General features: G+C 39.8%; 1 protein-coding gene across 1 annotated transcript in view; it reads left to right on the top strand.

Annotated features, from left to right (window-relative positions):
- The window catches only part of LOC138707738 (cell adhesion molecule Dscam1-like), a 136,950-nt gene that overhangs the window by 32,631 nt on the left and 80,055 nt on the right, over positions 1-24,264 (top strand). The window contains exon 9 of the mRNA XM_069837603.1: positions 2,802-3,040. Within this exon, the coding sequence (XP_069693704.1) occupies positions 2,802-3,040 (239 nt within the window). The remainder of the gene's footprint in view (positions 1-2,801; positions 3,041-24,264) is intronic.

Below are 24,264 nucleotides of genomic sequence, written 5' to 3'. Positions count from 1 at the left end.
TATTCCTGTTGGGCATAACATTAAATATCCTCTGCTAGTGCAACGTGAAGAAGTACTTCTTCCTCCACTGTATATAAAACTAGGGCTAATGAAAAATTTTGTAAAAGCTGTAGATAAGAGTGGAGAAGCCTTTCAACACTTAAAGACTCTGTTCTCTGAAATCAGTGATGCCAAATTAAAAGAAAGGTATATTTGTCGGTCCACAAATTATAAAACTTTATTAAGGACGGCATTTTTTGAGAAAAAACCAACCCCAAGGAATTACCAGCATGGAAATCTTTTGCATCAAAGGATTTTTTTTTGGGGGGAATCACATGGCAGAAAATGATCGCCAATTAATAGAGGCGTTACTAACAAAGTACAAAAAAATGGCCTGCAGCATTAAACTGAAGATCCACTTCTTACATTCACATTAGGGCATCTTTCCTAAGAACTTGGGGACTGTAAGTGATGGACAGGGAGAACGATTTCACCAAGACATTGCTACAATGGAGCAACGGTATCAAGGAATAGGGGATCCAGCGATGATGGGCAATTATTGCCAGTTTCTAAAAAGGGAAGGTTTCAGTTCTCAGAAGAAAAAAAAATGAAGGTATTTTTATCTTTCTCTATTTTATTGCACGAAGAGTGGTTTTTATAAGTCTTAATAGCTGATCAGTTATTCATGTATCAGTTTTATCATATCTAAGCTGCCTTTGGAAATTTTCACACAAAAAATGAGAACAAAATAATTTTTAATAGGTCAAAAATCCCGATTTTTCAATGTATCAAGTAAGTATCTATAACACAAAAACGTGACGTGTTACGAACTTTTCATTGTCATTTTCGTGCTCAGCGCATGCAAATTAGTTAAGATCAGCTTATTTTATTAATGTTATGGGAAAAAAGTTCAAATTTGTTGAGTAGTGTAATTTGCACACGTCTGTATGTTCTTAGCGTGAACCAGACTTTCCACAAATTCAAATTGTATTCGAATCTGTTTATTTCCACCCTAAAGATACTGTGAACTGATTATCGCTAGTCATATAATCCGTATACCTACTAATTTATTAATTAACGGTTTCACTGTCCAGTTGTCTTCAGTTCAGAAATAGAACTGTATACTACCAGACTAGTGGAAATAAAAATCTTGGTATATTTATTGAAAATATCTGATATATTTTGTACCTGACTCGCAAGTAAAGGGGAAAGAGTTTCAAGTACTAAAAACAGTAACAAGTATGACTCAAAGCATTATTAATACTGTTCTGAAAAGCTTTGCTGTAATTTCAAAATTCGTTACCAATTTTAGTTACTGGTGTTATAACATCGCAAGCTGGAAATTGCCTGCTATTAAGTTATATTATTTCACTATAAGTCCTTCCTTTGCAACAGTGTATTGATTCTCATATTTCGATCAGCTATTTAGAACAGATGAGTATGTAGGCTATATTGCCGTTATACTGGGTGAACATTATACAACAGAACAAGTTTCACGGCCTTGCGCGGCCTTGAGTCTCCCACCTCCGCGCGCATAGCTAGCCGACCGTTAAACCTGTTCTGCTCTATACTGTTCACCCAGTATCATGTCTTTATACAGAAGAGATTGTTCGGTTAAGAGTTTTAAATCAGTCGAATTTCCAGTCCAATGACTTTTAGGGGTTGTTTGTGTCCTTCCTCCTGCTACCTGCAATCTCTAAATATATTTGGCCTGCAAATCCAAGCGATTTGAAACCCTTGGCGGGACGATTCCTTCTTTACAAAAAATAACACTAGAATTGATGTTAGCTAATATTCAAGTAAAAAAGCGATTGTTTTCAACATTTAATTTGTAAAAATATTTCGGAATTGCAGAACATGGAAAACATATAATTATTCCAGACGGTTTTCTCCATTCTACGAGGCGCGACCAGAAAGTAAGTTTCCCAGGAGCTGTTTAAAAAAAAACAATTTCATTGAAAGATTTATTGGAACAGATACAGCAATTTTTGCGATATTTTTTTCAACATATTCCCTACCGGAATTGAGACATTTGTCACACTGTGGGAACAACTTTTGTATCCCTGTGTCGCATAAATCTGCCGCCTTGAATCGGAACCAGTGTGTGATAGCCGTCTGCACCTCTCTAGCACTTTGAAAACGTTAATGGGACAGGAATTGCTTCAGGTGTAAGAAATGATGGCAATCGTTCGGCCACATACGGCTCATCGGTCAACAGATCTTCTGCAGGTGTTTCAACAACCACTCTACAGCCCGGATCTCGCTCCCAGCGATTACCATTTTTTCTTACACTTCAAAAAATTCCTCTCCGGTCAGAATTTTCACAGTGATAGAGAGGTGCAGACAGCTGTGATTCACTGGTTTCTATCCCAGGCGTCAGACTTCTATGACACAGGGATACAAAAGTTGATCCCACGATATGGCAAATGTCTGAAATCTGGCGGTAATATGTTGAAAAATAGCGCAACAATGGCTGTATATGTTCCAATAAATCTTTCTATCAAATTGTTTTCTTTCTCAAAACGGCCCCAGGAAAACTTACTTTCTGGACGTGCCTCTTATATCTCATTCATTCACCAAGTAAAACATTTCTTCACATTAAAATCGGACATTTCTCTCCCCTATGTACAAAGGAACAAGTTAAAAAATATTTTTATTTCCCTCTCGTCCAATACTGAACGAAGGAAGCATGTATAGAGCTGAAAATGTTGTTTAACTGCAGTAAAAATATTACATTTTATTTCTAACGAAAAATGGCTTCAAAATTCAAAGAAATATTAATACTAAATTATTTTGTGAATGTGAACTCGGGTTTGTTCCAGATTCTTGGCAAGGCGATGTGCAACACGTGACTGTCGGTGGAGACCAGACAGGAGCTCGCATTGAGAATCTTCGACCAGCATCCACGTACGAATTTCGAGTTCTAGCAGAAAATTCAGTCGGATCGTCCAACATGAGCGAGCCAGTTTTGGTGAGCACTATGGAAGAGGTGCCGGGAGGACCTCCTACTGACGTGCGAGTGAAGGCCCGAAGTTCGGAGATGTTGGTGGTCACTTGGAAGGTGAGTATTATTATAATTCCAAATACAGATTTTAAACGTATACATTGCTTTTACCCTAAGTCAGTACTTTATAAATTTCCAAACATTGTTCCTACCAGTCATCCACGCAAATTGTCTTTAAGAAAATGAACGGAAGTCAGTTTTATCCGGGATGGATGAAATCAAGAACGAATTTAGTTTCGTGTTTGCGAATGTCATTTCCTGTACATCCCTCGTCATTACCTGAAGATAAATATTCTTCGACGTATCTCATTGAATCTTATTCCATCTTATATCTCAGTACACGGGTAGCCTCATGGAGAATGGTAACTCAACATAGTATTGTCGTAGAACATTGCACCGGCAGAAAGAAATGCCAAATCTTTCGGAAATGTTTTGTGTCTATTCCTATTTATCCATGTAACTAACCAAAATGCAGTTTCATGAAAGATGAGTAGATCAGAGAAAAATTCTCTCCGGCACCGGGATTTGAACCCGGGTTTTCAGCTCTACGTGCTGACGCTTTATCCACTAAACTTAAACTGAGAGGATTCAATCCGACATCGGGATGTGAATCCGGTGTGGCTTAGTGGATAAAGAGGCAGCAGTAGAGCTGAAAACCCAGGTTCAAGTCCCGGTGACAGAGAGAATTTTTCTCTGTTCCACTCATCTCTCATCATAATATGATGACGCAGAATTCCTGCACGAAAATATCATATGTACTTCGGTACATCATAATAATATAAAATTCAATTTGTTAAATAAATACCTAGTACTCTCTGTAGAGGGTGCATGTTATATAAGTGTCCAGATTTTAATTACGATTTTCGTGGGTTGAATATAATAAAAAATATCATTGACTGGAGATCGTAAATGTACAGTCTTAGAAAAATGTTTTGACGCACAGATAAGTCCCAGAAAGGAGGCAATGCGCAGGATTAGACATGCAACGAAACAAAACTAATTGTATTACCTCAACTAATAGTTGTCTTGTGAACCAAGTCGCTCGTTCTCTGATCATGCGCACTGCTTCCTTTCTGGGGCTTATAAAGTATCTGTGCGACAAAATTTTTTTCTAAGGCTTTACAGTTTTCTTGAAAAAATATTTTTGTGTAGAATTTTATTAGTATATATATTATAAATATGTGTTTGATTTTACAAAATAGATAGAGGAATTGAAGTGAAACGACTTTTTCCTTTGGAATTTTCCGATCCTGTATTCGGTTTCAGCACAAGTTGAATGAATAGAGACTAAATTAAATAAACATTTGTGATGAAGTTCGCGTAAGGTCGCTTGGTGACAATCAGTAAAGCTTAGGATAGGGAATATTTTATGAGTCAGTTACCTGAACACAAGTCGTCAGTACAAGACGTTTCTTTTCAGTACAGCAAGCAAAACATCTGAAAATGCCGAAGTTTAGAAATGAAGAGCATTTACACAGGACTCTAATTTAAGGTGTAACTAATTGTAAATCGCGTAAAGCACAACACTTGTACACTGAAAAATTTCCAGAGAGGACTATTTCAAATCCAACATTATTTCAGTATGTCTGCGAGTTCATTGTACCAGTCGTATTTCCAAGGTCCGCAAGCGTTGTACTTAGGAAATAGGAAAAAATATAAGTGCTTTCACATAGATGTGTCAAAACTTGTTGAGACTACCTGCAGCATGCATGGAAGCTAATGGTTCTCACTTTGAAAGTTATCTTGCAATACAGAACCCGAGAGGTTATTTCAGGCTCAAGTTGAGAACATCTGCACTGTTTCCAGAATGAAACTTAGATTACCAATCTTTACACCGAATTTATAATTTCAATATTGACCAAATGAAAAAAAATTACTGGAGATTGTATGTTTTTCGATATACTGAGTGTATCAAAATGTCAGGTCAATCCTTAAGGTGGTGATACAGGACCTTATTTGCAACAAAACATCCTAATATACGTATTCAGTATTCATCCCCGTTTCCGAGTTACACGAACATCACGATTCCACACCTAATGGACCTGTCTGCTTGAGAGAAGGTAGGCTAATTGTTAGTTGTCTAGAGCACTTGCTCAAAATGTTCCCCTCTCGCACGAACACACGTTTCAGCACGCCGTCTGATCTCTCGCTGCACATTATCCAACCCGTGCTGGTGTATCTCCATTGTAGCCGTGTTAATCTTTGCAACGAGCTCTTCCCTGCTTGCTATCTCCGTTTGGTACACTTTCTCCTTCATGCAGCCCCAGAGAAAGAAGTCCAATGGTGTTAGGTCCGGGGACCGGGCTGGCCAAGAAATGGGACCACACCTTCCAATCCAACTATGTGGAAAATGGTTATCTAACCATTGGCGTACTGGAAGTCTGAAATATGCTGGAGCATCGTCTAGTTGATACCATAGTTGCCTAGTCAGCCCGGTCCCCAGACCTAACACCATTAGACTTCTTTCTCTGGGGCTGCATGAAGGAGAAAGTGTACCAAACGGAGATACCAAGCAGGGAAGAGCTCGTTGCTAAGATTAACACGGCTGCACTAGAGATGCATCAGCACGGATTGGATAATGTGCAGCGAGAGTTCAGACGCCGTGCTGAAGCGTGTGTTCGTGCGAGAGGGGGACATTTTGAGCATCGGCTCTAGACAACTGAGAATTAGCCTACCTTCTCTTAAGCAGACAGGTCCATTAGGTGTGGAATCAAATGGGGATAGAAACAGTACGTTATATTCTTGTAACTCGGAAACGGGGATGAATATTGAAAAAGTGTATTAGGACTTTTTGTTCCAAATAAGGTCGTGAACCATCTCCTTAAGGATTGACCCGATCTTTTGATACACACTATTCTATGTACTTCTTAACTTTACACACTTACATTACTTCCATCCAGTAGGTTTATTAATTATGGTTGCTGTGAACACCGTTGTAACAGTTGCGATACTTAATGCGTATCGCCTTTCAAATACAGTGGAACTTGGATAATACGAATATCTTTAATTCGAAATTGTGAATAATTATTATAACTTTAGTCTCGGTCCCTTGACATTCCTATACAGCGCAATGTTAGGAAATCATCTGTAATTCGAATTTCACCTTATTTATTTATTTATTTATTTATTTATTTATTTATTTATTTATTTATTTATTTATTTATTTATTTATTTTAGTAGGATCTTTTACGACGCTTTATCAACATGCCTGCCGGTCTGAAGTTGCGTTCGGGCGCGGGTTCGAGCCCCGCTTGGGCTATTACCTGGTTGGGTTTTCCCGACGTTTTCCCAGAGTGTAATGTGAATGCAAGGTAATCTATGGCGAATCCTTGGCCTCATCTCGCCAAATATCATCTAGCTATCACCAATCTCGTCAACGCTAAATAACCTAGTAGTTGATACAGCGTCGTTAATTAACCAACTAAAAATAAATTTATCAATATTTTAGGTTATTTAGCGTCTGAATGAGATGAAGGTGATAATGACAGTGAAATGAGTCCGGAGTCCAGCACCGAAAGTTACCCAGCATTTGCTCATATTGGGTTGAGGAAAAACCCCGGAGAAAAGTTCAACCAGGTAACTTGCCCCGACCGGGAATCGAACCCGGGCCATCTAGTTTCGAGACCAGACGCTCTAACCTTTACTCCACAGGTGTAGAATTCGCCTTGTTTAATTTGAATTTCTTCTCCAGAAATGTCTGTCGAAAATTGTCTAAACGAGGAAATTTAAGATGTTAAACTTCGTCTATGTGTTTCTGTAAGATGTCACCATTACGAGGTTGGACCTTCCTCAATACACATCCGCTATTGTTTAACACTTAACAGTAAAGAGTCACGTTATTGGTAGGGGTTAACATAAATGGGAGTGAAAAACTACCTTTGCTATGATAGAAAAATCTGCGAACCCAAGATGTTTTAAAAATGTCAAATCAAAACCTGTAGAGTGTAGAGCAAATAATAAAGCTTGGACTACTGCAGGCATTTTTGAAGATTGGCAGTTAATAAAACTAGACAAAACGTACCGTAAACAAAATTGAAAAATTCTCCTGTGTATTGACAACTGCACCGTTCATAACTCTATCCCTCTTAAGAACAATGTAAAAGGTTATTTCTCTACACTAACATGACTTTAGTTGTGCAGCCGTTTGATGAGAGCATCATTAAAAAATCTCAAGAATTCCTATAGATGTCTTGTGGTACAAACTCTTTTGTCAGACATTTTCATGGACATAAATAAGAACTCAATGATAAGTGTCCTTGACGCAGCACAAAGGTGTCGCACTCTGTGGTCTCAAGTAACCGACAAAATGATAGTGAATTGTTTCCGAAAGGCAGGGTTTATCAAGAAAAATAAGTAAGTTCAGCCCTTGGACGAAGAAGATGTCCTTCCACCGGATGCCTGGAACTACAGTACGGGGATTGCATTTAATGAATTCGTGACCTTGGACGAATATGTAGCAGTGTATGGGGAGATTTCAGACCAAGGCATTTTAGAAGTTGTTTTAAACAAGACAGTTCGAGATTCGTCTGGTGAAGAGGAAGAGGAACATGTTGAAGCTGAAGAGATGCCAATTACGACATCATGGGAGGCTCTTCGTCACGTGGGTAAAATTCGTCGGTACGTTGAGGGATAAGCTAACGTAAGTGGAGTTGTTTTTGAGTCACTAAACGTACTTGAAGAATTTACAAACCTTAACAGACTAAATTCTGTAGAACAATAAGATATTTCAAGCTTCTTAAAATTGTAATTCACTTACATATGAGGTGAAATGTGCGATCAGTGTATTGTACTCAGGGTTGCCAGATGCCCCGATTTTCATATAATAATCCTGAGTCTCACTGCGATTCGAGGCGGGACGCAAAAATTCCCTCCAATAGAAAATTAACATCAGTTGTATAATTGTATCCTTATCTAGTAGCTATTTTCTTCTAGGCTTAAGGGTACGTGAACGACCACAAGTATTATCAGAAAATACAGGCTATACATTTCTAAATTTCTATAAGAAAATGAACTCATAATTTGACAAAAATTACAAGGTACCACAACAAGACTTATCAGAACTTAAATATCTGGTAAAAGTATAAAAAAGGTTTCTAATAATATTCTTCAAACCAGTTTTCTCAGAGTATGAAAAAAACAAAAGAATTCTGCAGTTACGTCATTTGGTAACCATAACATAGTTGTCGTCTCTCTGACATATTTAATATTTTTCCTGCACGTAATAAACACTTATTGCTGAAAAGTAGGCTACTCTCAGACATGTAGAGTTATTTATTTTAATACAATTATTTTTTTATTTGTCCTATATAAAATATATTAAAATTTATATAATGTGTTGTGACCTTTTTATTTTCAAAGAAATGGGCATTATTGTAGTCTATCTACCTTTTGCATAAATGCATGTTAAATAAGTGTACAACATTTCAGAATTCTATCTCTAATGATTGTGGAGTTATGAAATAATATGTGTGAACATTTTCAAATATTGGAAAATTTAATTTAAAGGAAAAATTGATTTCTAAACAATATTATTAGTAACTTTTTTTTACACTTTTGTCAGATATTTAAGTTCTAATAAGTCTTGTTGTGGTACCTTGTAAATTTTGTCCAATTGTGAGGTCATTTCCTTTCAAAATTTTAGAACTTTATAGCCTGCATTGTCTTATAATATTTGTTGTCGTTCACGTACATATACCCTCAAACGATTACATTAAATTTAAATTAATTTTCTTAACAATGTCTGTTTAAACACTGGAAAAACTAATGTTTCGGCAAGCTTGTTTAAAATGCTAAAGTGCATATATATATATATATATATATATATATATATATATATATATTGTGACAGCGACGTGAGATTCGATCTCACGGCCAGCAGAAGGAAGTGCAAGGTCGGCCGGCGCGGAGGTTGTGCGCGCATCTGCTTCCTGCGGCATGTGCTGTGGCTTAGGGAGTAGAGTGGAGTAGGGAAAGAACGACAGCGGAAGAGAGGAGAGGGGTCCGGATTGTTCGAATGACGCTTGGAGATATCCAGATAATTCGAGAGAGCTATCTCTGGACAACCGTAGAAATTTCTCGTAACTATGGTTTAGTTATAAAAGAAGAAACGCGAGTGAACTTGAGCAGATTTTAGTCAGTCAGTCAGTCAGTCAGTCAGTCAGTAAGCCAGTCTTGTGTAGCAGTGAAGCCAGCTTCGAGACCAGAGCGCGACTTGAGTTGTGTCCGTAACTGTGGAGCCTGAAGCCCGGAGTTCGAGTGCAGTGGACCGCAGTTGGGGGACCTGAGTTCGAAGTTCAGCGGATCATCTCTGGAGGTCTGGGGTTCTAGATTCTGTTAACGCGAGTGACCGAGCTAGAAGAACTAGCCAAGACAGACGAGCTGTGAACTGAGAAGTGACAGTTCTGTGTTGTAAATAGTGCTTTGTGAATATTATTCGAAATTAACAGTTCATTGTTGCTCGTAATAGTCCAAGTAAATTGTCATTGTCGTCAGTGGAGTGCACTAACGAATACTGTGTTACTGTGTGGAGAGCAAATCCCATTGTTGACGGGAGTGAAATTAAATTGTAGAAAGTGAAGAGTTATTGTAGAGATAATAAAATTACATTGTTGTCTGGTATAAAACGTTACACTGGTGTCAGGAGTGGGATATTACCGACATAATGGAGAACCTACAGCTGATCCTGCAAGCCATCGCGGAACTGAAAAACGACTTAAGTGAAGCAAAAGCAGATATGAACAAGCACATTAGTGACGTTAAGAACGACATAAGTGAAGTGAAAACGGAGATGAAAAGCGACATTAGTGAGTTGAAGAACGATATAAGTGAAGTGAAAAGGGAGATGAAAAGTGATATAAGTGAAGTGAAAACAGAGATGAAAGGCGACATAAGCGGAGTGAAAGATGATGTCACTACGCAAATTGAAAGCTCTTCCGCCCACGTAGATGGAAATGTCGCCATCGTGAAAGACGAACTTAAGGCCGATTTGGATAAACTAAACCAGAATTTTACAACTATAAACAAGACAGTAGGCGAGTTGAGACAGGATGTAGACCATTTTGAGGGCAAAATTCGCGCTCTCGAACGTCGTCAAGAGGAAACGAGTGTGCTGATGGACCAACATGCTGTAGAAAACAAGCACATCCTCGCGTTGGTGCATCGCCAGGCTAGAGAACATAAACAGATAGTTGCCGAGGAGGTTCGACGTGCCATGCAAGAAGCGGCCACTGAGTTGAGGACTCCATATAGTGGTCCTGCGGAACCATCGCCTTCAGCCAGACATTACAACGTCAAGACGCCGAAGTTCGACGGTACGACGTCTTGGGCGATATTCCGTCGCCAGTTCGAGATCATAGCAGAGGACAATGGGTGGACGCCAGCAGAGAACACTACTCAGCTGCTGGTCGCGCTTCAAGGACAGGCGTCGGAGATTCTTCACAGCGTTCCAGAAGATGGGACAGCCGCTCAGATAATAGCGGCCTTGGAGAGACGTTATGGTGACCATCAACTAGCAGCAGCATTCAGGACCCAACTGAAAACGAGGGTCCAACAGTCAGGCGAGTCCCTACAAGAATTTGAAATGGCGGTGGAACAACTGGCCCATAAGGCCCTGAGGGGCCTGCCTACTGACTTCATCGCTGGAGAGGCGGGCTACACCTTCGGCAGCGGAGTTCGAGACCCCGAAGTCAGATAACTGCTACTCTTGGCAGAGCATCGCACCATCAACGCAGCTCTGACGGCGGCCCTCAGGATGGAGGCAGCAAAGTTGACGGCGAACGTCTCGACGTCGCACCAGATTAGGAGCGTGGCGGCGGCTGACGTCGAGGAGCGTCAACCGAAATCACCCGAGCACCGAAGACGACGAGTGCCCACCTGCTGGTCCTGCGGCGAACCTGGACACCTGAGGAGGGACTGTGACCGATCTGGTCACAAACAGGAAAACTAGAAGGGGCCGATGCGATGAGGGGCACGTCGGCGCCGTCATCATCCCCTCGGCTGATCTTGAAGACGGTTAACAGAAGATGCGAAGATGGGCTGAATGCTGACGGATGGATTAGAGGCCGGCCATGCAGAGTACTGATAGACACCTGGGCGTCGCTCACCATCGCCAGACCGGAAATCGTGCGTGGCCTACCTGAGAGGACGCCGCTGCGCCGATATGAGCTACGTATTGCCTCAGGCGAGAGCCTGCCCATCCTGAAAGAGGTTTTCCTGGATTTGACCTTGGAAAAGAAGAGACTGGAGATATGGGTGTTCGTCGCCAACATCACTGAAAACCTTATCCTGGGACTCGACGCCATACGAAACTTCGATGCAACGGTGGACGTCCGGCGCCGTATCCTCCGTTTTGGTCAGGATGAAGTGTTCCTGAGGGACGTCGAAGACCAACCCATGGCCAGCAGACTCACCTTGGAGAATCATGTGACAATCCTGGCAGGCTGCGAGATGGTGGTGACGGCAAGACAGGACGGACAACCTAAGAGAAACCTGCTCCTCGATTCGCAAACAACTCCCATAGATGGGGTTCATGTGGCCAGATCCCTACTCCCGAATCAGAACGTGGTACCGGTGAGGGTCCTGAATGTCACAAATCGGGACAAGGAGGTGCCTAGTGGAACTGTACTAGGTAGCGTCGAGCCGGTGGTGTCTGTGACGTCTCTGGCAGATACCGAGGAGTGTCACCTACCTACCACGTCCAGATCTAGACCCAACACTGAAAGAGCTGGCTCGACAATTGGCGGAGAATTTAAGCAAAGCAGAAAGAAGACAAGTCCACGATCTACTGACAGAATTTCAGGACGTGGTTAGTCTGCCTGAAAATGACTACGGGAGAACGGAGAAAGTTCAGCACCGCATCGACACCGGAAATGCTCGCCCAATCAGACAACCTCCTCGACGCGTCCCTCTAGCTAAATAGAGGGAGATTGACTGCCAACTGGAGGGCATGAAAGCAAGAGGGGTCATCGAGGAATCCGACAGCCCTTGGTCATCACCTGTGGTGCTGGTGAAGAAGAAGAATGGGGACCAGCGTTTCTGCGTGGACTACAGGAGACTGAATGACGTCACCAAAAAGGACTGCTTTCCGCTTCCACGAATTGACGACACCTTGGACACCCTGGCCGGAGCAGAGTGGTTCTCGACTTTGGATCACAAGTTAGGATACTGGCAGGTGGCGATTCATCCTGAGCGCAAGGAGAAAACGGCATTCTCTACAGGCCAGGGACTATGGCAGTTCACCGTTATGCCGTTCGGCCTCTGCAACGCCCCGGCTACATTCCAGAGACAATTGGAGTCCGTAATGAGAGGCCTGACATACGACACCTGTTTGCTGTATCTTGATGACGTCATCGTGGTCTGCAAGACATTCGGCGAACAACTGTCGAACCTGAGGAAAGTGTTCGAGAGACTGCGACAAGCCAGGCTGAAGTTGAACCCGAAGAAATGTCATCTGTTCCAGAAGAAGGTTAGCTACCTGGGGCACGTAGTAGGGACCAACGGTTTGGCCACGGACCCGGAGAAGCTACAAGCCGTCAGAGGTTGGCCGAGACCGAGGGACAAACAGGAGTTGCGCCGCTTTCTCGGCCACTGCACTTATTACAGAAGGTTCGTAGCTAGGTACGCCAACATCACTAAACCTCTAACCCAGCTGACCGAGGAGAAACGACAATTCCAGTGGACAGACGAGGTGATGTCATTCTTCCAGTCGCTGAAAGAGGCGCTCTGCACTGCTCCTGTAATGGGATATCTCATCCCTGGAAGGAAGTTCACGCTCGATACGGACGCTAGCAACGTAGGCAACGGCGGAGTACTCTCTCAGGAACAGGACGGGCAAGAGAGGGTGATTGCCTACTTCAGCCGAACACTATCCAAGGCTGAGAGAAACTACTGTGTGACGGGTAGAGAACTTCTTGCCATTGTGGAAGCCCTGAAGCATTTCCACAAGTATTTGTATGGCCAGGAATACCATCTGAGGACAGACCATTCTGCACTCACCTGGCTATTAGGCTTCAAGAATCTGGAGGGGCAGACCGCCCGTTGGGTTCAACGTCTGCAAGAGTACAACTTCACCTCTGAACACCGACAAGGGAAGAAACATTCCAACGCTGAAGCCTTATCACGACGCCCGTGCCCGGATGGCTGCAAACACTGCCTGAAATAGAAGAGCGGGATGGCGGCTACGCAGTCAGAGCAATTGCCGCCCAGTCGAGCCCAGGATGGGATAGCGCCGTCTTAAGGAGGGAGAAGCTGGAGTACCAAAACATTGGACAACTACTGCGTGATGTGGAGTCCGGCCAGAGACCAGTATGGGCCGATATCGCCAACCGTAGCACCACTTACAAGAGCTACTGGGCCCAGTGGGAATCCTTCACTGTCAAAGACGCTATCCTGAAGAGGATTTGGGAGTCGGCCGATGGAAGGACTCGCATAGAACAACTTGTCCTGCCACAGGAGCAAGGTGAAGGAAGTACCGGAGGAGACTCATGCTGGAGTGACTGGACGCCACCTGGGAGCCAACAAGACACTGGACAAGTTAAGGCAGAGGTTCTACTGGTTGCATCAGATAACCGACACGGAACAATGGTGCCGAAGATGCGACACCTGTGCAGCCAGTCGCGGACCAAGGACACGCAGCAGGGGAGCCATGCAGCAGTACAACGTGGGAGCTCCTTTCGAGAGGATCGCTATCGACGTTGCTGGACCGTTCCCGGTCACGGATCGCGGGAACCGCTACCTGCTAGTCGCCATGGATTACTTCACAAAATGGCCAGAGGTGTACGCGATTCCCAACCAAGAGGCTTCGATGGTGGCCGACGAGCTGCTTGAAAACTTCATCTGCCGATTCGGGGTGCCCCGGAAATTGCATAGCGATCAGGGGCGCAACTTCGAATCCAACCTGATGGGAGAATTGCTCGAGCGTCTGGGGGTGCATAAAACCAGGACCACTCCCCTCCACCCACAGTCCGACGGCATGGTGGAACGATACATCAATACCGTGGAGGTGCACCTGCGGAAGGTGGTGTCCAACCATCAGCGAGACTGGGATGCCAGAGTTCCACTGTTCCTCTTGGCCTACAGAGCTTCGGTCCACGATACAACAGGGATGACACCGGCAAACATGGTCTTTGGGAGAGAGCTGCGCCTGCCCTGTGATCTGCTGTTTGGCACTCCACCCAGCGCCGACCAGCCAGCAACTGACTATGTGGCAGAACTCACAGAGAAGTTGAATGGAGTCCACCAACTGGCCAGAGAGCACCTCAAGATGGCCAGCGACAGGATGAAAGTGCGCTACGACAGATTAGCCAGCTCTGCAGGATTCCAGGAGGGCGACCTGGTGTGGCTGTATCGACCTACCAGGACCAAAGGAAAATCACCAAAGATGCAGCGTGCCTGTGATGGACCATACCGCGTGGTGACACGGATCAACGACGTGGTGTACCGCATCCAGCGACAACCCAGAGGGAAGATGATGGTGGTGCAACTGGTCCGACTAGCCGCCTACCAAGGTACTTCCCGGGACGAGCAGCCCTAAGGAGGGAGCAATGTGACAGCGACGTGAGATTCGAACTCACGACCAGCAGAAGGAAGTGCAAGGTCGGCCGGCGCGGAGGTTGCGCGCGCATCTGCTTCCTGTGGCATGTGCTGTGGCTTAGGGAGTAGAGTGGAGTGGGGAAAGAACGACAGCGGAAGAGAGGAGAGGGGTCCGGATTGTTCGAATGACGCTTGGAGATATCCAGATAATTCGAGAGAGCTATCTCTGGACAACCGTAGAAATTTCTCGTAACTATGGTTTAGTTATAAAAGAAGAGATGCGAGTGAACTTGAGCAGTTTTTAGTCAGTCAGTCAGTCAGTAAGCCAGTCTTGTGTAGCAGTGAAGCCAGCTTCGAGACCAGAGCGCGACTTGAGTTGTGTCCGTAACTGTGGAGCCTGAAGCCCGGAGTTCGAGTGCAGTGGACCGCAGTTGGGGGACCTGAGTTCGAAGTTCAGCGGATCGTCTCTGGAGGTCTGGGGTTCGAGATTCTGTGAACGCGAGTGACCGAGCTAGAAGAACTAGCCAAGACAGACGAGCTGTGAACTGAGAAGTGACAGTTCTGTGTTGTAAATAGTGCTTTGTGAATATTAGTTAAGATTAACAGTTCGTTGTTGCTCGTAATAGTCCAAGTAAATTGTCATTGTCGTCAGTGGAGTGCACTAACGAATACTGTGTTACTGTGTGGAGAGCAAATCCCATTGTTGACGGGAGTGAAATTAAATTGTAGAAAGTGAAGAATTATTGAGATAATAAAATTACTTTGTTGTCTAGTATAAAACGTTACTATATATATATATATATATATATATATATATATATATATATATATATATACTCTGAAAATGTATACTGTATGTTAAATGAATGGGTTTGAAGCAATAATATCGAAAGTCACAAAATAAATATGAATTTAGGTATAAATAAATTTTAAGTTAATGTAATCGATTAATGAACATTCCAATTTAAATATTATGTCACATATAGTGCCATTTTTTTTAATTTGTGCTTTACAATTAATAATAAATAGCTGGGAATATATATGAGACAGAACTACTATTAGGTCAATAAGTTAATAAGTTAATAATTTGGCGTAACATATTGTTGCCTAAAGCTCTTCAGAAAGACGCCAGAGAAACGTGATGTAACTCACAGCCAGATAAACGTTGTTTTTATTTGTAAACCTGTACCTAGAAAATGCCTTTTATTAAAATTACAATTTTGATAGTTTCTTGAACTGCATGTACAGTGATATACCGGTATTTTTTTGTACAGTCATGAAAATGTAAACTCTCTCCACATTCATAATACTCTTACTTTAACACAGAACGTAAGTACTGTAGATGATGGAAAAATGATGTCCCTTCTTGGTAGATCTAAAATCTGGCAACCCTCACTGTACTAATGTATATTTTCTTGAATGCTGTACTGCAGTATTCTCCTTAGTGTAAAGATAAAGTACAGTAGGCCTATTGTAAACTGGAATTAAAATATACAATTTTTTTATTTTACAACCTTAATTACGAATGGATATTCATAAAATGTCCATTTTAGATGTAACGTTGTAATCCGAATTTTTTTTATATTTTGAATTTTCCCCCAAACATTCCCCTTCTAATTATCCAAGTTTCACTGTAATATACTTAGCTGCAAAACATTCCTGCTGGTATTGGTATTGTTATTAGAAACAATTCTGAAAATGTTTCCTCAGAATATACATGGTGTAAGGAGTATACATGCTATTATTTTAACTGATGATTATTCATGTCATAAGGAAGAAGAAATGTCCTTTCAATTTTTTTATAATTGCAATATTTAATTAATTATTATTAAAGTTTTCAATATTAGACATTTTGCAACGTTGCTGGAGGGGGAGGAGGGGGTTAGAAGTATACAATACAGCTCAAGCGGGAAGGAGGGGGTTTAGAAGTACATAGTACAGCTCAAGCGGGGAGGAGGGGTTTAGAAGTACACGGTACAGCTCAAGCGGGTACAGACATACGGGTACAAAACAGATGCTCTGTTCTAATGCAGGAGCGAACTATGACAGTACTGTTGTTTACATAAAACGAGCAGAAAATACAAACTTTCAATCTCATTAATAGAACATGATGGTAAATTTACATTTTATGTAACAGTATTACTCAATTTTTAATTGTACGTCTAAAACATAAACAGTAATAGTTCTCTCCATAAAACAATACGAGCTTTCTTTAATGTAACATTTTAATCTCTCCCGCTTCCGTAAAGCAGTGTCATTTTTAAACCAATTTCTCAATGTGTGATTTTCGAAATGGGGTAAGAAACTTCTAGTTTCTAATAATCGTTGAGAAACTGCTACAAAATTCGCCGATCACGTAACCTTCTTTGAGGAAAACTTTGACGATACATCCTTCTTGCCTCACTTTAATTACGACTTTCTCCATAAATTAATAACATATTATATTCCTAAACTGTGAATGACATTGTAAGTTGTTTATCGAATAAACTGTACTGAACTGCCATCCGCTCGGCAGTAGAGCTATGAACAGGGAGCTTGAACTCAGCTGACTCGTACTTACGTCTGTGCAGAGTATTGCCTGCTTAACGTTGCCACGTCTCTCACGCCAGAATATTAACAAATTTAAACATGTATTTTTATTTAATTTCATGAAAACGTAATAGAACACACAAATATTTATTTAAACTAATATTTACTCTTTGCTAGATATACCTACTGACGTAATTGTTTTCGTAATTTTACTAACGATATAAGCAGTATAACGCTAATAAAGTAAGAAAATAAATATTCTTTTGGGGAGAACTATCAAGTTTTGACCCTATGTTGTAGGGACATTTTTTGATTATGTAGACCGTCCCAGGTAAGGACTGTGAAAAAGACGGCACTTATACCCGTTACACTCTGTATAGAAGTGCTTCCGTTGGAGTTGTAGTGAATTTCTGTTTCGAATAAAACATATCCCTAAGAGTCGATCAGCTACTGTTACTTGAGCACTACAATACTGCCCATGGTTGGTTCACCGTAGACTGCTCGGGATATTTCAAATTTTCGAATAGTCGATTCATATTTTTTACAAAATTTTCTATTTTAACACTTCTATTCAAGTGCTGACATAATAGACTTAGTCACTGTCAAAGTGGATAAATATTTTATCGTTTGTGAATAGTATGATCCATGCACAAAGACTTTGCGCGGTTTTTAGCCCACGTATAAGTCATTCCTTATCTCGTGAAACCAAACGATCGTGTGCGCCATCGCTTATACCAAGAACGTTTATGGTGGGGGCAAGTGAGCTCGTTAGGTACATTTACATTCAAAGGTATCCGACCTACGATTTTATGATCGTGTAAACGAACTTTCCAACCACGGAATAAATCAGAACCAAAGATATAAAAAAAATTGATAAACTTTGAAACATTTCCGCCCTTTCTCAATAGGTGGCACCATTATTGGAACAGTTTTAAAAAAGCGTCAGAGAAAATGATTATGTAGATTAAGCATTAATTATTATCACAAATGACAATATCAGTAGTTAGAAATTAAACCCATTGTTGTTTTACAATCAGTTGAGTGAGATGAAAAATTGAATTCCATAATGCGGGAATATTTATGTACAATTGGCAACAGTGACTATTATCTTCGCCATCTATTCATAGAAGCAATAACTAAAGCATCCACATTTACACCAACAAATTATCGATCACTATCGATTAGTCGGACCAGTTACCTTTGAACGTCAGTGTACCAATGGAATCGTGGCGAGGGACGAAAGCTTCTAAGTCAAATTTCTTTTTCCCCTGAGGCGCAGGTAGGTTTCACGAGAAAACGAATAGCTATAATCTTTGATTTTGTTGCTTAAAGTGTTTAGTATAAATTTAAATAAAATGCCCCTATTGTTGATTATTTTAAAAGTGCTTTAGTCGTAAATCGAAACAATATTTCCTAAGACGAATCGAATAAGTAAGGCAATATTTGTTCCTTATATTAGTAGCATTCGCAAAAAGTATACCGTTCCATACTTCGTTAGCCATCATCACCAATCTTAGGTATTCTATTTGGCTGGCGCCTTGAAAGACGAAGCACTCGAATTCAAAGAGTAAGTGTAAATTAATATTAAATTAACTTAATAAGTAACCTAACGCATTTTTGGCCTACACCAAATCGAGTCGGTGCAGCAACAGTATAATCTGATGTGTACTTATTAAATTCTACAATAAATAAAATAAACTTCAAAGTTCTCTTAAATCCTTTAATAAATAAAATTAGACATCAAAATCATTATTATCGACCTTCAAGACCTTTGACACTTAATTATTATTGGGACTTTGATTCAATAATTCTACTTATTCACAAGTAGTTGTACTCCTGGACCATGTTATCATTATGATTCAAGACTCGTTTAAAACAAAACTTGAAAAAAAAGCATGTACCCTCTTCGCAAATGGAAGTATAAGCATAGTTTTCTATATTTGAGCCGTTCAGAGCAAAAGTGGTGTAAGTCAAAATTGGGTAATGTGGTTTAAAGTAAAAATTCTGTAAAATAGACCGCAAAGTAGCAACTAATATGTCCTTCTTGCTACCCACTGACTACTAGTAGTTTAAATAAATTGAATATTAATTGCTACTTTGCGCTGTATTTTACAGAATGTTTACTTTAACCCTCATTACCCATTCTTGACTTACACCACTTCTGCTGTGAACGGCTCATTTATGGCAGAATGTATGAATCGCGGAGGAAAGAAAATCAAAACTAAACCAGCAAAACTTTAATATAAAGCCTCAAAATATATAAAAAGCAAGATAACAGAATTAAAAATACACTATTGTCTTAAATTGTTCAGTCGAAGTTGCAAAATAAACTGTAATATGCGTTTCTTCGAGAATGGATCGTGCCTTGATTCAATGAAAGAAATATTTATTTTTTTTAGATGTATTTGTGCATGTACTTTCTTAATTATACGTTGCTTTGGAACGCCATAACTTACCTCATAATCCTCCGATACCGCAGCCCGGACTGAGGTAAAATTTTCACTTCTTACCCTGGGTCTTAGGAAGTAGAACGTATTAGCCTTCGTGCCTTTAACTTTAAGGCCTCTTGGTCTCAACCAATACCCTGAAAAAGCGGAAAAAGTAAATCTTCAAAATATGCAGGCCCAAGTGTAATTCCCAATCCTGACATCTTGTCATCAGAGCTAAAAGAGTTTGAGCCTTATTGGAGCCAGAATTTTATCCATCCATCCATTCATCCATCCATCCATCCATCTAATTATTTATTTTTTATTTATTTATTTACTTACTTACTTATTTACTTATTTATTTACTTACTTAGGTACTTATTTACTTATTTAGTTAGTTACTTGTTTGTTTGTTTGTATGTATGTTTCTTTGTTTATTTATTTATCTATTTAACCTGACAGGGTTAAGACCATAAGGCCTTCTCTTCCACCCTACCAGATAGCACAAATAAATACAGAAAGAAATACAAACACTGATGAAAAAAATACAAATTAAATTAAAGCCCTATAAAGGGTCAACAGGGTGAAAAGAACACTATAGAGCTCTCATCGACCTAATACATGAAAAAAAGAAAGGAAAACAGAGATAACAATAATAATAATAATAATAATAATAATAATAATAACATATAATATATTACATATTAATTGTCAATTTTACAACAAAATAGTTACAATATTTATTAAATGTCATGGGTTAAGCCGAAGTTGCGCAACTTAACATGCGTTCAACAAGCAATTTCTGTGGTGCCATGTGAGCAAGCTAATCTAAACACGTCACTAACACAAGCAGACTAATAACACGCAATCTAACGCAATACAACTCCCAAATCTAAACACTTCACTAACACAATCAGAAGAATAACACGCAATCTAACGTCAACACAATCACTCCTAAACATTTTAGAGATACTGAGTCACTATTGAGTAAAAGCATCAAAGGACCACGGTGTGTACTTATTGAAAAGAAAACTGCGTGAAGTAGGGGAAAGATTGGAACATACCTCAAAGAAATATCTCCGTCGTCACGCTCAAGAAACTGGTGTGTCTAAAACCAGAGCACATAAAGTCACTAAAATTCTGAAATCCTTAGATGTCAGAAATGTGTTGCATTAGAAGGTCATAATTTCCAACACATCTTATAATTAGAAAGCAGAATTTAGGCGAAAGCCTATTCTTTTTCTTGATGCATACAGGCTTGCGATTAAATATTTACATTTTTCATGGAAATATAGGCATAAATAAAGGGGTTTTATACTGGCTAAAATGACTATGTCAACGTTAGTGCTTATATTTAAGTTTTTTTTTGGATCATTTTTCGTAACTGTTTTTCTTAACAACCTGTATCGTTGCATTCGAGGACGGATAAAAACTCCTTCCTAGCAGTGGACAACACAATAGAGAAGTACCTGCTGGCCAATCATTCTCATTCTTACACTCTTTCAATCCTAAAATGTCAACTTTCAGTCGGTCTGGGTAGCGTAGTTTGTATAGCGCTGACTTTCTGTGCTCGAGGTAGCGGATTCGATCCCGGCCGAGGTCAATGGCATATAAGTGTGCTTAAATGCGACAGACTCATGTCAGTAGATTTACTGGCATCTAAAAGAACTCCTTCGGGGCAAATTATTATTATTATTATATTATTATTATTATTATTATTATTATTATTATTATTATTATTGTTATTATTATTATTATTATTATTATTATTATTATATCTTGCTCTGTCTGTCAGCAATTTAACGCAAACTCGCTGGGTTGTACCCGAATAAGCATTCTCTTACATTCCAAGACAGATAACAACCCCTTCCTTTTTCTCACCATTTGTAAGTACAGCAGTGAGCGACACAATAGCCACAATAGATGCTGATCATCTACTGTGAAGCAAAATATTGAAATGTGATTGGTGAATGAAAAACACTAATTTAAAGACAGAATGTCTTCATTTTATGTATGCATGTGTACTCTTGTAAAATGTGAAATGTGTGGCAGCTTCCTTTAATCCTAGAATTTTGAACTAAATAAATGTTGAATCTTATATTAGTGACATTCTTCAACAAAGACAGCCTATTTTTATTCTATAAAGCTTAAATAAAGAAGTTTAAGAGCATATTTTAGGCGTCTGAAATGCCACTTTTTAGGGCCTAAAATTCCGCTCTCTCCTTATAGTCAAGTTAATTTCAGTAATAATAGAACTACCAAGCATGCGAGGGAGAGTTTTCTTAGTGTTGCATGGCCTACGTGCCGGTTGCGCGCCGCCCGGTCGACCTACATTATGTATGGGAACTCTCTGTAGTATATCGATGGATAAGAAGTGATACCTCGTTTATTTATTTATTTGATTGGGTTATTTTACGACGCTGTATCAACATCTCAGGTTATTTAGCGTCTGAACGAAATGAAGGTCATAATGCCGGTAAAATGAGTCCGGGGTCGAGCACTGAAAGTTACCCAACATTTGCTCGTAGTGGGTTGAGAGAAAACCCCGGAAAAACAGCAACCAGGTAACTTACTCCAACCGGGATTCGAACCCGGGACACCTGGTTTCGCGGCCAGACGCGCTGACAGGATACCTCGTATCTGTAAATTTTCAGATGAATTAAAAAACTGATTCAGAAATTAATTTTGCTCAAAATTGTCTTTTTATAGGCTACATGTTTCTTCTTTGCAAGATCTTTTACTCTAGGACAAAATATTGGTTAACTGTCCAAATTTGTAAACATATAAATAATGCAGTTAATTAAAAGAATAATGTAGTTAAACTATATCACCATTTAGAATTAAAGTGAAAGAACATCTGAACAAACGAGAAGTGGAAGAAAGAGAAATTGGAAGTATAATTAAATGAATTAGATTTTTAACGTGATTCAATGTAGTGGATTGGGAGTAGCAACAGGAGTACTATAACTGGAGGAGTGTTATAGATATAAATTTACGGAAAGAGGCAATAAAAGAGAAATTAAGTAGCGAAGCGAAAAGAAAGAGATACAGTAAGTACGTAAATAAATAGACGATAGGAAAATGGGGAAATAATAAGTGCGATAAATGTTGTAAAATAGAGAAAATGGGAATGCAGACAAATAATTTAGGAAAAAATAGATGAAAAGAATGATTAAGAGTAAGTAGATTTGAGAACATAGAATGAAATATATAAATTAATTAATTAATTAATGTCAATTATTAAGAATAGGAATATGCAATATTAAATAGAAAAGTTAGAAATAGAAGGGTGACAGAATAGGTATGACAGAATATAAGAGGATAGAGAGGGAAGGAAAGACAGCTATTCAATTAAAACAGAAAAATAGAATATAATCAGGAAATGCTTGGCAAAGGAATATATTAATATTAAAGGGTGGTAATATTAAAGGAATGGTGGATCTAAAAGCATAAATATAAAGGTCCACCTTAACTGTGAATTGTAAAGTTGGGCTGACACATAAATATCAATATCAATATCAACACTGACAATTTCTGTAGATAAGAGGTATCACTTCTTAGTCATCGATATAGAACTTACAAAATGGGACACATTATTTATTAATGTTCAACCTACATTATGGTGAACCTTCAATATCAACCCGCACCACACACGGGAGAGAAAACGTATTTAAAACAATCAGAATTATAACACACCACTTTAGAGACAAGATGTGATCACTGCGAATGTTATATACATAATAGGTAACAGTTTTGTTTAGTGCACAATAGGGTAAACATTGGTAATTTCGTGATAATTTCTTGAAAACTAATTTAAAATGCAAATGTGTAAATATATCCTTATTCCGATTTTTTCATCTAAAAGACGATAACTTGCTGTACAAATCTGGAGACAGAAAAGATTGGAACGTTCTTGAATATGTGCCAAAACCAGTTTTACAACTTAAGCTGAAAGGTTGGTTATTTCATGATAAGCTTGATAATTTCGTGATATTACATTGATAATTTCGTGAGAGGTAGAAGAATTGTGGAAAAAATTCATTAAAGTCAAATGAAATTCTCATTTATTGTTACAAGACTTCAAACATAGTAATTACGTCTAATATTCATAGCAAGAAAACATAGAAATACATATCAACACACAACAAGAATGAAATCAAAGTAAAAATTGAAATCGAAAAGGGATATTCTTTGCCCTGAAAGGGTGGACACTTTTATTACGGACTTCACTATAGCCTATATTACTAGGGTAACTCCAAAAGTAATGCATAACATTAGTTTAAAAATTATATTTTTATCCTACAGCTTTGCTATTTTCACAGAATGTAGATACATCCTTAAGGAACAAAATGTCATTTTTCCACATAATTCCTGTCCCTTTCAACTGCCTTACGTAACCTAGGAACGAGGGCCTGTAGACCAGCACGGTAAAAGTCTGGACCAACACGTCTGAGCCACTCTTTACCAGCGTGCACAAGGGAGTCATCTTCTAACCTCGTTCCGAGAAGGGATCCTTCAGTTTACCAAAGAGATGGTAATCGCACGGTGCCAGTTCAGGACTGTAAGGCGGATATTTCAGTGTTGTCCATCCGAATTTTCTGATCTGGTCTGTGGTCTTGTGACTGACATATGGCTGTGCGTTGTCGTGCAATAGCAGAACATCCTGCTTCTCCCGATGTCGTCGAACACGACTCAGTCGAATTTGAATTTTCTTGAGAGTTGCAACATACCTGGCAGAATTAATGGTGCTTCCGTGTGGCATGATGTCCACAAGCAAGAGTCCTTCTGAATCGAAAA

The sequence above is a fragment of the Periplaneta americana genome, chromosome 10 (assembly GCF_040183065.1).
Source record: "Periplaneta americana isolate PAMFEO1 chromosome 10, P.americana_PAMFEO1_priV1, whole genome shotgun sequence".
NCBI lineage: Eukaryota > Metazoa > Arthropoda > Insecta > Blattodea > Blattidae > Periplaneta > Periplaneta americana.
This window is presented reverse-complemented; position numbering and strand designations above follow the sequence as displayed.